We start from the raw sequence: 17,577 nt of genomic DNA on the forward strand, positions 1-17,577 counted from the left end.
CACTCCCTTTGGTTTTTTTTGCAAGCACTTGGAGGCAGAGCTCATGTGGAGCTTACAATTTAGTGAGGAACAAAGGCATTAATTACAAAGTAATTACAATGCTGATGAGTGTGTTGAAGTGGAGGGGCTATGAGGCTTCAGTCCCGAAAAGCTAAACCTGCAGACTACAACTTTAAAAAAAAAATTATTTAATTGGCAAATAAAAATAGTATACATTTATGGTGTACAACATGATGTTTTGTTATATGTATACATTGTGGAATCACTAAATCAGGCTAATTAACATATGCACTATCTCACATACCATTTTGTAATGCTGAGAACATTTAAAATCTCTGCGAGCAATTTTCAAGTATACAGTATATATATATGTATTTTTTTTATTTATTTATTTTTTTGAGACAGAGTCTTGCTGTGTCACCCAGGCTGGAGTGCAATGGCGCAGTCTCGACTCACTGCAACCTCTGCCTCCCGGGTTCAAGTGATTCTCCTGCCTCAGCCTCCCGAGTAGCTGGGATTACAGGCATGCACCACCACGCCCGGCTAATTTTGTAGTTTTACTAGAGACGGGATTTCACTATGTTGGCCAAGCTGGTCTAGAACTCCTGACCTCAAGTGATCTGCCTGCCTCAGCCTCCCAAAGTGCTGGGATCACAGGCATGAGCCACCGCGCCCCACCCAGTACATTGTTATTAACTATTGTCACCATGTGGCACAATAGATCTCTGAAACTTCTTCCTCCCACCCAACTGAAAGTTTGCATTCTTTCACCATCTCCCCATTCCAACAGATAACCACCATTCTACTCTCTGCTTCTGTGAGTTCCACTTTGTTAGGTTCTACACGTGAGATCACGCAGTGTTTGTTTTCTTGTGCTCTAGGCTGGATCTTGGTCATCAGCCCAATGACAAGCAGAGCAAAGGCCCAGAAGTTAGGGAGACCAGGGCTCAGTGTGGCTGGCACTGAGAACTGAGCTTCGAGTGTGGGCCCCCACATACATTTAGGACTCTAGCCAATTTTCCCTTCAGAACCACGATGAAGAAATGAAAGCCAAGGCCAAGAAAATCTTTAATGTTCTGTTCCTCCCCTGTTTGGGAAGCAGAGTGGTCTGATGGCTCCAACAGAATCTGTGCCATAACCAAGTCTCATCTGGGGCAAGTTACATAACTGCTCATGAAATAGGAGTGATCACAGTGCTTCCCCCAGAGGGTTTTTGTGAGGGTTAAATAAGAATTTTGTGGGACATAGTAATCACTCAGTAAATGTTCTGGTCTGAGAGTGACCAAAAGGATGGAACTAGAGATATTTGGGCATGAATGTCTGTGTTCCCCTAAAATTCATATGTGGAAATCCTAACCCCCAAGGCAATCGTGGGGCCTTTGGGAGGTGACTAGGCCATGAAGGTAGGGGGCCTCATTAATGGGATTAGTGTCTCATAGATGAGATCCTAGAGTCACCCCTAGGCCTTTCCCCTCACTGTGAGGTTACAGTGAGAAGATGACCTTCTGTGAACCAGGAAGCAGGCTGCTGGCATCTTGATCTCAGACTTTCTAGCCTACAGAACTGTGAGAGATTTCTGTAGCTTATAAGCCACCCAGTCTATACTTCGTATAACAGACCAAACAAAGACAATATTAAAAATAACTTCCTGATTAGAAGCACTATGAAATGCTAGACTACGCATGGAACCAAGAAGTTTTATTTATTTATTTATTATTTATTTATTTATTTATTTTTTTTTTGAGACGGAGTCTCGCTGTGTTGCCCAGGCTGGAGTGCAGTGGCTCGATCTCGGCACACTGCAAGCTCCGCCTCCCGGGTTCACGCCATTCTCCCGCCTCAGCCTCCGAGTAGCTGGGACTACAGGCGCCCGCCACCATGCCCGGCTAGTTTTTTGTATTTTTAGTAGAGACGGGGTTTCACCATGTTAGCCAGGATGGTCTCGATCTCCTGACCTCATGATCCACCCGTCTCGGCCTCCCAAAGTGCTGGGATTACAGGCTTGAGCCACCGCGCCCGGCCCTATTTATTTATTTTTTGAGACAGAGTCTCACTCTGTTGCCTAGGCTGGAGCGCAGTGGCTCAGTCTCGGCTCACTGCAACTTCCGCCTCCCGGGTTCAAGTGATTCTCTTGCCTCAGCCTCCTGAGTAGTTGGGATTACAGGCACCAACCGCCACGCCCAGTTAATTTTTGTGTTTTTAGTAGAGATGGGGTTTCACCATGTTGGCAGGCTGGTCTCGAAATCCTGACCTCAGGTGATCTGCCCACCTCGGCCTCCCAAAGGCATAAGCCACCGTTCCTGGCCAACCAAGAGGTTTTAAGGAAAAAAGCCATAAACTTTTGGTGGTTAATTGACTGTGGCCCTAAACAGAGGCAGGGGCTGCGTGCAATGACTTCTCAGGATCTCTTTCAGCCTACAGGTTCCTGGAATGCATTTCAGCTAACACAACAACAGTGATGTCCCTTGCTATTGAGAACCCTGGGAACAGCTCAGCTCCATGGTCCAGCCATATAAATCTGATAAAAATAGGAGCTGAAATACCATCCTGGAGTTGCTATTTTTAAAAGCATCTGAGATGCTGGATGGGGTGTATTTCTTCCTCAAACACATCTTGCTGTTCCCTCCTCTTGGTGGGCAGGATACTAACGTGGCACATGAGACAGGAGCTGTTCCATGCTGCTGCTCACACCCACTCCTGCCAGAGAAGGGCCGCAGGGCCAGGGCTTCCCAGGTCTAGATGCACCTGCTCCTCCCTCTGCTCCTGAGGCCCCTCTGGTTGCCCCAGCACAGAGGTGTCCTGCCACTTCCACCAAGGAGAAACACAGGAGAGTTTGGGAGGCAAAGGAAATGGGAATGGAGGCAGCACTGGTGGCTTGGAAGGGGCATGTTCCTCAGGTTACCTTGGCCCCACTTTGGCACAGTTAACATCCAAAAGAAATGGTCCCCATGGGCCAAAGCCCTGCTTACCCCATCCTACTGCCTCTTGCTGAGCTGCTCATAATGTGCTGTAGTTGCACCAAAGGGGTGCCTGGGGTCAAAAAAGCAGAAGGAGAGGAGAGAGGAGAGGAGAGGAGACGGAAAGGAAAGATGGAAAGAAAAGAAAAGAAAAAAGAAAAGAGAGAGAAAGGAAGGAAGAAGGGAAAGAAGGAAGAAAAGAGAAAGAAAGAGAAAGAAAAAGAAAGAGAGAGAGAAAGAAAGAAGAGAAGAGAAGAAGAGAGAAAGGCACCAGAATTGCTTCCCTCCTGCCCCAAAGATGATATGGCTTCTAGGCAGTGAGCTAAGCTTCTGGCCGTGCTGTTAAGAAACTGGAGGGAAAAGATCATCATGAGTAAGCACATTGTGGCCTAACCTGAGGGGAGCAGAATTACAGTTAGCTTCTGGGCACCTAGTAACCAGGCTTGGGATAAGCTGGGGGAAGGAGGGGGAGAGGCCTGAATACAGCTTATAGGTTAGAAAAGGCATGCCACCTGCATAGTAACAGCACACACTTACATATAGCAAGTTATGCTTTCAAAGCAAATTCGCATCCATTGCCTGATTTAATGCCAACAAATAGGCCTTTCAATAAGCAGTTATTTCCATTTTTCCCCCCTAGTAAGAAAACTAAAGCTATTTAGTGGCAGAGATAGAGTTGGAACTCAGGTCTCCAGGAACAAATGCTGGTTCTTAAGTTCCATTTTCTGGTAGAGTGACATTTACGTGATTCACGAAAAGAACTGCAAACTGTGCTTAGATCTAGTTCATCAAATGGCCAAGTTTAGAGGCTGGGCTGATGCTTGGATCAGTTCTGCCAGATTCACCTAGTTATTGAGGGCAGCTGCTTACTCCCTTTGGGCCAGTTTTCCCATCTGTAGAACAAGGAGGCTCTTCCCTCTTCCTCGACTTGCCCAAGGCAGGGACTTAGTCATTGTGTTCTTTATACCCAGCTTAATTCCAGGCCTGGAGATGGCATGCAATAAATAGTTGTTGAATGGCTCATGCCTGTAATCTCAACACTTTGGGAGGCCAAGGCGAGCAGATCACAAGGTCAAGAGATCGAGACCATCCTGGTCAACATGGTGAAATCTCGTCTTTACTAAAAATACAAAAATTAGCTGGGCGTGGTGGTGGGCGCCTGTAGTCCCAGCTACTTGGGAGGCTGAGGCAGGAGAATCACTGGAACCTGGGAGGCGGAGGTTGCAGTGAGCCAAGATGGCGCCACTGCACTCCAGCCTGGCGACAGAGACTCCGTCTCAAAATAATCAATCAATAAATAAACAGTTGTTGAATCTATGTTTGACTGATTAAGCCAAAGGAACCATATTCAAACAAAATGAGACACTGGTGAAATGCCAAACAGCTTCTGCCCGTGCAAGGAATGATTTAGGATGGAGCACAGTCAGCTGCAGAGGAACAACTTGGAGGCAGACTCTCCTTATTCAGCTCATTTGGAGCAGAGCTTCCTGAGTTGGGGGTTCTTGACAGATAAGTCCTCCAGCTTCAGCTGAAGCAGGCTTGGAGCTGCCACTTCTCTGAACCCCCTTGCACTTACTGTCAGTTACTCACACTTTGCACTTAGTCACATCCTATCCTGCCTCGTTCTTGAATGGAGTCCATGGTGAGCCTTCTCTGTGCCGCTGGATGGTAAGCTTCCTAGGGACAGGGAATGGGTCTGACACTTTCCTTGGAGCCCCTGGCGCTGCCGGCACAAGGCTGTTCACACTTGGGGCTCCGGAAACACCATGCTGACCTACGAAAGGGACTGGCCTAGGGGGCTGTGGATTGTCCTGCAGGGTGACTTCTGAACTGTTCTGCAGCCTGGGCAGTTCCCAGGTTTATTGGGGGAATGCCTCGGTCTAAGGAACCAGGGTCAGGGGCCCAGGGGTTTCTTCCTGGAGACAGGATGCCTGGCGCCTTCAATAACGGAAAGGAAACTGAGAAACTTTCTGAGGCCAAGATAAAGAGTATGCAAGTGAGGGGTGCAGAGGGAGCAGTTGGGAGGTGGCAGGCCCCAACCGAAGCAGAGGAAGGGCCCACGTCTGGGCCCAGGGGACTGACTGGCTGCCTTGCGTGCATGGGGCATGGGAAGCATAGGCTCCCGGAAGAAGGACCTACCTCCCCTCTGCCTCAGTTTCCCCAGTGAGGGAAGGACACGGTTGCCCGTGCGACAGAGCACTGAACCCTTTCTTGATTTCTCATTGTTCCCGGGAGGGTGCGCATTGGCTGCGCTGGCCATACCCACCCTGGCGCCACTCACAGGCAGCGCCTGCCCTGGCCCTGTGCTCACCCCATCAGGCCTCCTCTTCCGCCTCTCCGCCCCTCCGGCACCCCCGGCGCCCCTGCTCGCCTCCGTCCGGGCCTCGGAGGCGCGCACACCATCCCAAGCCGGCGACCGCGCAGCATCGCCCCCGCCCTTCCCCCCTTCCCCCCTTCCCCCCTCCTCCACCCCGCCCTTTCTCCCCCGCCCGGTAGCTCCTGGGAGTCGGGCCGCCGTGTGCGCAAGCGTGTCCAACCCCTTCCCCGCCCTCAGCCCGGGCCCCGGCCCCCGCCTCCCCTGCAGGCGGACTCGCCCGCTCCCAGGCCGGCCCCGCGCCCGGGACAGGGACCGGGCCGAGCGGAGCCGTCGCGCCAGCGCTGCGCCGCCGGTCGGTGCGCCTAGCGGATCGGAGCTGCGCGCGGAACTGTGCTGCCCCGCCCCGCTCCACCCGCGAGGGTGAGTACGCGGCGGCCGTGCGCCGGGGCCCGCGGGGCGGGGCGGGGAGCCGCGGGGTCCTCGGCCGCCTGACCTCAGCCGGCGCCGCGCCTCCAGGAGGGGGTCGGGCCCGGCACGTGGGCGCAGCGCGGGTCGGGGTGGGGCGGCCACAGCCCTGCGGAGCTGCTTTCCGGGGTCCCTTTCCCTGGACCAGATTTTCGCGGGAAGCCGGATCATCTCCGCTCCCATGGAGTGAGCAAGCGGGACAGTCCTGCGGAAAGTTTCCGCCCCCACTCCTCCAGCCCTGCGCCCGGACTTCAGCGGCGGCCCCCACCTCCAGCATCCTCGAAAAATGGTTTCTCCCACAACTACCCCGATCAGGTCCAGCACTTGGGAGCTGACTGTGCTGGAGGTGACAGTCTTTGCGGGGTCCGCCTGTGTGCAGGAGTCGCAAGGTCGCTGATCAGGACCCAAAGGTGGAGTTGTCAGTGGGAGGCCGACAGTGCCCAGAGTCCTAGGGCCAAGTTATGGGGGTCGTCAGGCCTAGGCCACTGTGCCTCAGAGCTGCATGGGTGGTGAGCAGTGGGAGGGATGCGATGGGGGAGTGGGCTCCGCTGTCTGCTGTGGGTGTTTCCTCAGGGGCCTGGCTGGCAGGGACCTCCCGGCCAGCTCAGAACTGCCAACATGTCTGCCAGCACTGCCCCTCCATTCCCAGTCCTGGGGGGAGGCTCTGTCTGGGCAGCGTGAGGCCTGACCTACTGTGGCTGCTTCCTCTGCTCCCCAGCCTGGGTCCCGAGGGCCTGGCTTAAGGGAACTGCTGCCAGAAGGCTGGGAGTGTAGGCAGTGTTCGGGTGCCCAGCTGTGCCCTGTCTGACCTCATGGCCACCCACAGGCTGGCACCCCCACAGGCTTCTTGGGGAAGCCTGTACTTTCCACCGCCGGAGGGAGGTACCGCGTGGAAGCCAGGCTCAGGCGGACTCGTTCTTTGTGAACTTTGGGAACAGGCCTGGTACAGGCTGAGTTCTCACAAGAGACACACACGTGTGTCACTCTCTCCTGAGCTGTGACGGACCCGTCCCCCTCCTCTAGGTCCTGGCCCTGGCATCTGCCAGGGAGATTTTAAATGAGTTGATATGTGCTAAGTGCTTTGAAAGGCACCTTCACGGAGGAAGAGCTGTGTCAATGTTCACTATTGGTAGTATTTCTCCCATGCTGTTACTCTCCAAAGCTGCCCGATAATTCTAGAGCGGGTTCCGGGGACGCGCCGGCTGTTTGGGGCCTAGAAATGAACTCGGGAGGCTGTTTTGCTTGCTGAGAGCTGGTCTGGGAATGCCCCTTGACCAAGCTCAGGTGTCCCGGGTTCCTGGGACCGTTCCCTGCCCTGCTCCTGGCCCGCTCCCAGACTGCTCCTGTGCCCCGCCCATTGTGCTGGGTGGGTGATCTTAGGGCCTGGGCTCCGTGGAGACTTGGGGAGCTTGCCAGGAGTTGGGGCCAGATCCCCCAGACTCCAAGATGGCAGCCGAGGTTGTGAGGGTGCACACATGGAAGGAGAAGTTAGAAAAGTGAATTCGAAATTGCCAGCTTGGACTTTGGGCAGAGTGGGTGTCTTTGGTTGGGGGATAGGTTGTTGTTCAGAGACAACAGGGCCGCTTTCCCTGTGAGTTGAGGGCCCAGGCTGAGGTGCCTCCGGACTGTCTTCCCTACTGAAGCAGTGACTGGCCCTCTGCTTCTCAGGAACAGAGTGCGGTGCCCCCGCCAGCCTCCCAACCTCGTTAGACTCCTAGAATCAGTTTTCTGGATAGAACTAAGAATCTGCTCCGTTCTGGACTTTTAATCCCCGGCAGGAGCAGAGGCCAGACCCCCTTTCTGTGCTCCATCTTGAGGTGTCATTCTGTCCTTACTCCCCACTGGCCGCCATCTGCCCTTGCCTTGGGGGCTACCCCAGGTCTGACTTGGGCACGTTCTCTGGGTCCCTCCTCAGAGGCTGCTCCAGGGGTTGTCCCAATGGAATTGGGAATTCTTCTCAGAATGGCTCAAAGCTTTGCACCACCTGTTGGAGGGAAGGGACCCCTCTAATACCAATGTTTCTATGCCTGCCAAGTTCCAGACCCTGGGCTGATAGGGAAAGGAGCTGGCTGAGGGACCCGCAGAGGATGGAGAGGGAGCTTGGGCCGCAAGTGGGGTCTGAAGTCCAAGCCTACAGATTGCTATCTAATCAGCCACCAGAGCCTAGCCCAGCTCCTGGCTCCTCGGAGATGGATCTTGGATGCTGGAGGTGGGGCAGTCTGGCAGTGCAGGGTGGGACACCCCAAGCACACAGTCACTGCTTCCTGCTCCCTCAGCTCAGTCGCACTGGGCCGGCTGGACGTTTCCCAGCAGCAGGCCGCTGCAGGTGGTTTAGCTCCCGCTCTGTGTTCCCCTCACCCTGGGATCCTCCTTCCTTCTCAAGACCCACGACCTTGACCTTAAGCTTTTGGTTGCCGGGAGGAAATGGTGAGTGCAGGCGGATTTGGGTGACTGTTGTCATTAACCCCCTCTTCTTTGTTGCCCCCTTCCCAGAGGTGTTCAGTGCTACTGTATGAGTGTCCTGAGTGGCCCTGGATGGGCTACTGGCTGTCCCTGGCCTCAGAATCACCCCTAACCCCTGCCACATTTCAGGGATGGAGGTGTGTGAATGATGTCCTTTATTCTGCAGACTGAGGAAGTGGTCAGTGTAGCTTCACGTGGTAGCAGCAGCATGCGATGCCCAGGCCCTAGCCAAGTGTTTGTCCGCCTCTGACCGGAGCCCCTGAGCCCTGCAGGGGCTGAATTTCCCCCAAAGAGTTGCTTGGGTTGTTGCTTTTCGGGGTTAGAGGGTGTGAGCCTCCAGAGCTGTGGGTTTTTAGCGTAGGCTGAGCCCTTTGCCTGGGACCTACAGCCAGGCCACAACCCCATCTCTGTTCCCCTGCATCTCACACTGCCCTGCAGAAAGATGATAGGATTGCCCTAGACGGAAGCCCTGGGTTCCGCTGCTGGCCCAGCAAAGAGGAGGTTGCTGCTGCTTGGGCTGAAGTGAGGTGTGGGTCTGGCTGGGCCTTCAGTTTCCCACCTGGGCCTTGATTGTGAGGAAGGCCTGGCTGCAGAAGCCCAGAAACACCTGAGCAGGAGAGTCCCTTTGTCCCACCTGCAGCTCATTCAAGCCTGTGCATGGGGGTTGGGGTCCTCAGGATCTTGTTTTCCTGTTTAGGGGAGGCAGCCCCAAAGAGTGCTGGGACCAGTTTGGAGAGTGCTAGGGCATGCTGGTCTGCAGCGACCCTACTTGTGCTCTGCGTCCTCTGCCAACTGCAGCATGGGTGAACATCTGTCCCCATAATGAAAATGGCCTCAGCAAATAACAAAAATATTACCGTTTAGCAATCAGGCACTTATTAAAAACCTGGCTCAATAAACTTAAAAAAAAAAAAGATGTGCTAGACGCTTTACATCACTTCATGTGAGCCTCACACAACCCTGTAATTAAGCCCATTTATAAATGAAGAAATGGAGGATTGAAGGATTAAGTTACTTGGCCAAGGTCACATAGCTCGTAAGCAGCTGAGCTAGGACTCAAATCCAGGCCTGCTTCCAAAACCTTCACTTTTCAGCCCAGTTCTCAACTGCCCCCTGGAGTTTGCTCATTTTGCCTGATGAAGAAACAGATCCCAGCTCAAAGGTGTGAAGGGGTTTGCTCAAGGCCACAGTGTATTAGCGTCAAAGGTGGAACACAAACCCTGGGCTCTGAGTGCTCTCCCGAACCCTACATCCTGGCTGGGCCGGCACCCTGAGCACAGGCTCGTTTGCTTTCTCGGTTGGGCAGGGTGAGGCAGGACAGGATTCTCCTCCCTCCTTCCTTCCTCCTTCCCTCCTTCCCAGCGGGCCCTCCCAGCCCCCCAGCCCCCCAGCCTCCACCTCTGCTGCTTTCCCTTGGCAATTGCTTCCATCTGGCCTGCCTGCAGCTCCTATTCCTTTGGAAATGTGGCTGCCGCCCACATGACTGCAAGGCAACCACGGCCACACGTGGGAAGGGGAGGGGCCTTATGGGGTCTAAGCACAGGGAACCCAGCCAAGGTGGCTGCTCCCGGCATCTGGCATCCTGATTTCCTGCCAGGCAGAAGCACCTTGGCTGCCTGGCCCTCCTTGATGCCTGTCCTGGGCTGGCTCAAGGCCAGAGAGGCTCCCAAAGACCCAATTCTCCTTCCAACGTGGTGAGCTGTTTCGCCCACAGACAAGCTCCGCACCAGCAGCCCTCCCTGTCTCTTAGAGGTTGCTCAGGTTGGGGGAGGGATTCCTGGCAGGAGAGAATTAGGGGCCAGCCGGGGTATACCCTGGATTCCCACTGGGTTCTGATCATTTGGAGGGAAGTCGTGCAAGGGACTGACGAGGGCAGAGGCTGAGGGATCCGCGGAGTTCTGGGCAGGCGAGGAGGCGGCTGACTTGCTTCATGACTATAGGTATGCGCCACCACACTAGGCTAATTTTTCTGTTTTTTGTAGAGACGGGGTTTTGCCATGTTGCCCAGGCTGGTTTTTGTTTGTTTGTTTGTTTGTTCAAGATGGAGTTTTGCTCCTGTTGCCCAGGCTGGAGTGCAGTGGCGCGATCTCGGCTAACTGCAACCTCCACCTTCTGGTTTCGAGTGATTCTCCTGCCTCAGCCTCCTGAGTAGCTGAGATTACAGGCCTGCGCCACCATGCCTGGCTAATTTTTGTATTTTTAGTAGAGATGGGGTTTCATCATGTTGGTCAGGCTGGTCTCGGACTCCTGACCTCGTGATCCACCTGCCTCGGCCTCCCAAAGTGCTGGGATTACAGGCGTGAGCCACCGCGCCCAGCCGAGCGTGTCTGGCTTGTTCACTGGTATATATTCTTAATGCCTGGAATGATGTCTAGCAAACAATAAGCGCTCAATAGATTCTTGTGTGATGAGTGATGGAAATGCAGCTCAGGTAAGCTAATTTGTCTTTGCTGCATCTTTACTGAGCTTCCTCCTTCTCCCAGGGCAAAGGGAAAAAGTTTCCCTTTTGCCAGGTGAGCTGTTTGCCAGAGAAAGGTCTGGCCCCAGCTGTGTGCTGCCACCTCGGGGGTCTCTGTTCAGACACCAGAGAGGCAGGCAGGAGTCCAGGTGAGGATGGGCAGGAGCTTGTCCCCTGGGGAGTGCATGCCCCGTTCCACCCACCACATTTCTCTGCCCATCACCCCTCCCCGGTAACCTTCAGATCCCTGCAGACAGGTCCTGACCTCAGCTCCAATCCCTATGTCAGTCCTCTCCTTATTTGAGGCCCAGGAAAGGTACCCCTATGGTAGAACCCTCCCTTGGGCGGCTCTCAGGAGTGACGGCTTTGGAAGAGCGAGGGGTTCACCCACATTTGCCTCCTCCTGAACAGCTCCACTTTTATTCCTTGTACATACTGCTTTTCCACTTAAATTTTGTTTGAAAATGCGACAGAGGGTTTCTTGGCTTTAATTTTTTTTTTTTTAAACCCCCTTTGAGCTCTAATTGTGACCCCCGTGGTTCTCATTTTCTGGTAGCATGCCATGTATGATCTCACCTCCTCGCCTTTGCTTCCACAGCCCCCTCACATGGCTTGGGCATTGCTGGTAATGACCTTGCTAGACTGCAAATGTCCTTCAGTATCAACTGAAGTCCCAGTGCTGGGAAGCCTCCCTGGCCACCCAGCACCGGCACTTCCTCCCGCTGCATTCTCCACTCCCTGTAGGTCCCATGCCTGTGACAGGGAGGGAACCCTGTGCTGGGGTGACCCCAGCATGGACCTCAGTGGGGCCCAGGCTGAACCAAAGGTAGGTGGTTCTGGGGGTAGCACCCGAGGTGGTGGTATGGAGCTGTGAGATTTGTATTCCTAGAAGCAGGTTGGAGGCTCTCAGCCCTTCCCTGCATGCATAGCCTTGGGTACAGCCACAGCCTGCCGTTGTAGCCTCCGTTTCCTTCTCCTAGAAATTAACACTTTTTTTTTTTTTTTTTTTTTGAGACAGAGTCTGGCTCTGTCGCCCAGGCTGGAATGCAGTGGTGTGATCTCGGCTCACTGCAACCTCTGCCTCCCGGGTTCAAGCGATTCTCCCGCCTCATCCTCCCGAGTAGCTGGAATCACAGATGTGTGCTACCACACCTGGCTAATTTTTGTACTTTAAGTAGAGGTGGGGTTTCACCATGTTGGCCAGGCTGGTCTCAAACTCCTGACCTCAGGTGATCTGCCCACCTTGAGCCTCCCAGAGTGCCAGGATTACAGGAGTGAGCCACTGTGTGTGGCCAACACTTTTTTTTTTTAATATAAAGACAGAGTCTCACCCTGTTGCCCAGGCTGGAGTGCAGTGGCACGATCTCAGCTTACTGCAACCTCTGCCTCCTGGGTTCAAGCAATTCTTCTGCCTCAGCCTCCCAAGTAGCTGGGATTACAGGTGCCCACCACCACGCCTGGCTAATTTTTGTGTTCTAATAGAGATGGGGGTCTCACCATGTTGGCCAAGCTGGTCTCGAACTCCTGACCTCAAATGATCCACCTGTCTTGGCCTCCCAAAGTGCTGGGATTATAGGCGTGAGCTACCGTGCTTGGCCTGGCCAACACTTCTTAATAAGATAACATTTCAGATAACATCCAGTGCCTGGAATCCAACACTCTATAAATGCTGGCTGGTGTGCTTTTCTGGGATTCCAGGGTGGGGTCCAGAGACTGAAGAGGGTCTATCTACTTTCTGGTCCAGGGGAAGAGGGGAAGGTGGCTCACCAGGAGCTGTCCTGGCATCCTTTGTCCCTGTCCACTTACCAGTTATGTGACCCCAGGCAGGTCTTGCACTCTGGTACTCAATTAGCATCTGTGTTAATTGGGATAAGAGTATCTGCCACATCTCACAGCCTGGTGATGGGCAAACAAAACAAACATTTTTCAGGCTGGGAGAGGCCTCAGAGGTTGGCTGTCATTTGGCAGTCGAGGGAGCAGACACTCAGAAAAGTAACTTAGTTGTTCAAGGTCACAGAGCACCTCTCTCACCACAGGCAGGGAGCAGGTGATTGGGCTGAGCCTCAGGAGTAACCCTTCTCTCTCTGCCTCTCCAGCCCCTACCTCATGCCTGGCCCATTCAGCTGGTCTGTTCTCCAGGCCCCTAGGACTGGGTGGGCTAAGATAAGCGGTCTAGAAATCCCTCCCCAGCTGGGCTGGACTGAATGGGGGGCTGGCCGAGGAGGGGGTGTTGATGGAGCGTGGGAGGTTGTCCTCACAGGCAGTGGGGGCCGTTTCTCTAGACCTCCTGCCCCCATCTCCTTCCTGTCCCTGTTTGAGCTGTGCTCTTCCTGTTAAGTCCCTTTCTGCCTGCCTTCCCTTTCCACCCCTAGATTTCTTACCGTCTTCAGTGATCTCTCTTCCTTCCTTTCTGCCTCCTCTGAGTTCTCTCCTTGCCCTTGCTTCTCTGATCTGCCTTCTTTCTCCAGCCTCAGCATTCAGGTTGTCCTCATAGTGGAACCGGGACTCTGGGGGTGGCCGGGTTGGGTTGCCTGGGTCTGGGGATGTTCAGGAGAGCCTTCATTGGGAGCCCGTGGGAGCAGGAGTCAGCTCCTCCTGTTGGCAGCTCCAGCATTTTCGAATGAAAATGGCTCCTCCAGGAGTTGAGTTTGGTGAAGAGACAGTGCCTGCCCAAAGTACGCAATGCGTTTATCGTTAGCTGAGCTCCCGGGCCCTCATGCAACTCTTTGGACATCTTCCTGCAAGAGACGGTGGGATCTCATCTTTCTGGGGCCTGAGGGTCTCCAAAGATGGGCTGAGCTTCCCTAGCCTGGGACCTGAACCCTCCACCCTCCTCTCTCTTGAGCTCTTTCTCCCAGGGGAACCTGCTTGAATGAGGGAAGTTGGCCAACACAGAGAGATTTCTACTCTCAGACCCCATTGAGGTAAGCACACAACAGTGTGCTATGCTAGGGTCTGGATACACCCCCCGCCCTCCCACGCCCGGCACGGTGCCGCCCTGCCCCAGCCCAGAGCTTGCCTCTATTGGCTTTGTGACCCTGGCTTTGTACTGTGGCTTTGTTCTGCCTTAGGGACCAGCTGGTCCCCTGCTGTGGTTCCACACAGTGGAGATGATCCCTGACCACCCATTCAGCTGCCTGGCAGTCCTGGGGCAAGTGTTTGTCCCCCATCTCCCAAAATGGAGGGGTTTAGGGGCTCCCTGCCCGGAGTCCCAACCCTGCCAAGGCAAAGGGAATGGGGAACAGCTGCGTTGGCCGATTCCGGCTCCATATGGATTTGGTTTGACAACAAAGCTCCCTCTGTGTGTTCCCAAGCCCCTTACATAACCGGGGGCTGTGGGCAGAGGAGGAAAGGAGGAGGAGGTGGAGATGGGAACCAGGAGACACCAGGATGGGATGGCTGGAAAGGACACAGGGACCAGGAGGAGAGGGCAGGAGGTGAGGGCCAGAGAGGAGGAGAGAGTGGGAGCAGGAGGGGAGAGTGCTGGTCTTGACCTCCCAGTTCTACCTCCTGCTTCCTGGGGAGGGGAGGGTGGAGGCCAGCCACCGACCTCTGCTTGTGGATGCTTTGTCGTCTTTTCTTTGGACCTTTCTCACCAGTCCTGGAAGGGCTGAGGAGGGGGCTGTGGGACTGTCTGGGGTGAGGTGAGGTCAGGTGTTGGGCTGGACTTGGGAGGCTGGTCCTTGGCCCCAGCCTGTAACTGAATAAATGCCATTAAAAGGGGAATCAGTTCCTGGCTTCCGTTGCCTCCAGCCAGGTGCCAGCCCTGGTTTCAGAACCCCTCTGACCACTCCTCTTGCGTGCTCAAGAGGGCAGAATCACTGCAGCTTGTCCGTGTGCCCTGCCAGGCTGGTCCGGGGCCCCCTCCCAGCCCACTCATCCAGGGATGCAGCTCTGGCCTTGGCCCACCCCCATCAGAGGGCCTGTGGCCCTGATCACTGCACTCCCCACTCCGTGATGAGACGTTCTCTCCTGAGCATCACTGACCCTGCAGCTGTCCAAACAGAGCAAGAAGCGAATGTTCTCTTTGGGGCACAGCTGGACTGGCAGCCCTGCAGGGCCAGGTGAGCTGCCGGTCCTGGGTGTGTTCTCGGGGGTGGGGGTAGGAGGATCCTGGGCCACGATCCCTTCAGCTTCTCCTGAGCTGAAGGAAACAGCCATGCAGGGGTGGCCAGGAGGATTCGGGCCGGGGGGCGCTCTGAGCTCTCCCGGCTTCGATTGGGGCCGGGACCCTGGGGGATGTGACCCTGGGGGGCGTGCTCTTCTGGGTGTTCCCAGGCTCTGTGTCTGGTCTGTGCCTCAGTGTCTGGGTTTTCTGGCACCAGGCTTCCTTGGGAAGAGCCTCTGGTTGTGCACCAGCCCTTAGGGTGGGTCTTATCCCAGGCTGCAGGGGACTGAGGGCTGAGCTCTTCCACCTTGAGAACAAGGATGGTTCCTCAGGGCTGGGAGGAGGAGGAGGCGCTGGCCAGGACCTTAGATTACCCAGGGCTGGGTTTGGGGCCTCACAGAAGATGGAGAAGCCCAGGTTTAGGCACTTGGCATGACCCCTGGCACCTCCTTCAGTTGATTTAGTGTCTCTGCCCTGGGGTATTCCATGGGACCCTGGGCTGGCTGCTGTGTGCAGAAGTGGGTGTGGGCCATAGCCCAGACCTGCTGAACAAGTTGTAGGCTCTGGAATCCTCCGTCCCCAGGCAGTGACCAGGCCCTGACAGGCCTGAGTCTGTCCCTCCCATCACTCCCCCAGGTATGGGTGCAGATGACCATGAAATTGCTGAAGCCTCAGGGCTTGAGCCCAGAAAGTGTGAGCAGGCTGGCGGGGCCACTGGAGGAAGGCCTTGCAGGTTCCTGGATTTGGGTGCTGGTTGGGCTGGGAGGACAGTCCCTGTCACTGGGACTAAGCACAGGTGCGGAGAGGCTGAGACGGGCCCAGAGGACAGTGAGTGTGTGTTGTGTGGGTGCCGGGCCAGGGAGTGCCCTCCATGGGGCAGCAGGTTCTGCAGTACCCTCGGCCAAATGGCCACAGGCTTCCCCGAGGACACTCTCCAGGCCTGCTGGGGACACACCTGTGGAGCTCATAGGCATGGCTGGGTCTCCTCTCAGGAGCCAGACTCTTCCTGGGAGCTGAGTTTGCTGGACAGAAGGTGAGGAGCCCAGGGCTCCCCTTTCCCTGGCTTTGGGGGATGAGGTCCCTGAGGGCTGGCACGGCCACTCCCTGCCCCTTAGAGGCTCCGGGCTGCCAGGTGATAGCTCCAGGGAACTGCAAGCTGACAAACAAAGTCTCCAGGAGCCAGAGCTGGGGTGGGAGGAACCCAGTGGGCCTGGGGGAGGTAAAGCATCAGCTGCTGCAGCTGAGCCTGTCTCCCCCTTCCCCACCAGCCCTGAGGAATGGAGGAAGAGATCGCCCTGACTGGGGGAGCCCCGCAAGCCCTGGAAGCTGTATGTGGGCATGGGGTGATGAGGAGGGGGCAGAGAGGAGGAGGACTGAGAGCTGGGTGTGAGTGTCTGTGTGATCTGGTTCCTGGGTGTCTGAGTAGGGACCAGTGTGTTTGTGCTGGAGAAGCCTGTGTAGGTTACTGACATGGGCGGAGGAGGGGGCTTGCTTTCCTTACTCCCCCCTCCCCCGTCTTCACTGAGTCCTCATCTGGGGGCCTGCTCCACTCTCCCTCCCATGTGCAGGGCCCTCCCCTGGCAAATCTGCCTCTCCCTTGTTGAGCCCCTTTAACCCTCCTGGCTCCCAGTGAAACTTCAGGTGTGGACCCTTGGACCCTCAGCTGCACAGATCCAGAAACATCCTTGTTCATCAAGTGCCAGGCTGACCATGGTGTCCGTCTCAGTGCCCAGCAGATGTTCTGGTGAGGGGAGGCGGGAGTGCAAGACCTGCCGAGTGAGGGTTCCTTCCGGGAGGAGGCAGAGTGAGCTCAGAAACCACTGCTCCAAAACACTTAAAAGCAGAGCTGTGAGCCCGAATTCAGAGGCTGTGCTGTGGGGCAGGGCTGGAATTTGTGGCACCTGTGTGGGAACTGCAGGGCTGAACGTTGCCTTTGCTGTCCCTGCTTGGGGATTTTGGGGTACTGGGTTTGGATAGAGTGTGTTGTCTGCATAGGGACCACTGTTCTGGAAGTGGACTTTGCTCAGGTGTGGGGGGCCTGCCTGTCGGGGGCACTGTGGTGGAGATGGAGCACCGCTCATGACAGGAGGCTGGTGTCTGGTCAGGCTGAGGGATCCATGTGCCAGCCTTTCTGTGAAGGCTGAATGGGGTGAAACTGGTCAGGGCCTGGTGCCAACTCCAGGAGGTGCTACACCCAGAAAGACAGAGATGGAGAGCCACCTCCCCAGGGGCCTCCTCCTCCTATCCCTCCTACCCTTCCACATGCCATTGCACCCCAGCAGCATCCCCTGAGGCTGGGCCATGGGTGATCTGAGTCAGGGCAGGGTAGAGTGGGAGTGGCAGTGCCTCTGCCTGTCGCCCTGGCGGCGGCAGGTCCTGTGTCACATAGAGACCAGGAGGGGTGAGTATGATTGTGGTAGTGGCGGGAGCTGTGGCTGAGGACCCCTCTCTTTGCTGGGCTGGGCAGAGCTTGAATGGAGAGGGGCGGGCTGCCTTGTGCCTGCGAGGAAAGGACCAAGTGTTGCTGGCACCTTCCAGGTCCTGAGTGCTTGTTCTGTGCCCAGCCCCTGCTGAGGCTGTGGAGGTTAAATACCAGGATATGTTTTGAGGCTCAGGACACCTCTGAGGACTTGCTGCTGTTACCCCCATTTAAAAGATGAGGACTCTGAAGCTCTGAGGTGCATAGAGTGTAGGGATTAAAAGTAGTTCTGGCTGAATTTTAGATCCTGGTTCACTATTTTCGAGCTTGGGACCCTCAGTGTATTCCCTCTGTGTCTCAGTTTCCCCATCTGTAAATGAGAATGAAAGA

At 55.4% G+C, this 17,577-nt stretch overlaps 1 protein-coding gene across 45 annotated transcripts in view; it reads left to right on the top strand.

Moving 5' to 3' along the window:
• Nucleotides 1-4,562: 4,562 nt before the first annotated feature.
• ST3GAL4 (ST3 beta-galactoside alpha-2,3-sialyltransferase 4) overlaps nt 4,563-17,577 on the top strand; it is an 86,516-nt gene continuing 73,501 nt past the window's right edge. For 29 of the 45 annotated variants that reach the window (XR_012423893.1, XR_012423883.1, XR_012423885.1 and 26 more), the window contains exon 1: nt 5,510-5,694. Coding sequence is in view for 1 of the 45 variants with exons in the window: in XM_074015591.1 (XP_073871692.1) it covers nt 4,623-4,625 (3 nt within the window). In the remaining 44 variants the exon portion in view is untranslated. Of the gene's footprint in view, nt 4,626-5,509; nt 5,695-5,777; nt 6,150-9,957; nt 10,143-15,971; nt 16,097-17,577 lie in introns of those variants that run through there. The other 16 variants (XR_012423895.1, XR_012423906.1, XR_012423909.1 and 13 more) reach the window with 5 other exon arrangements.

Source organism: Macaca fascicularis, chromosome 14 (genome assembly GCF_037993035.2).
Source record: "Macaca fascicularis isolate 582-1 chromosome 14, T2T-MFA8v1.1".
Taxonomy (NCBI): domain Eukaryota; kingdom Metazoa; phylum Chordata; class Mammalia; order Primates; family Cercopithecidae; genus Macaca; species Macaca fascicularis.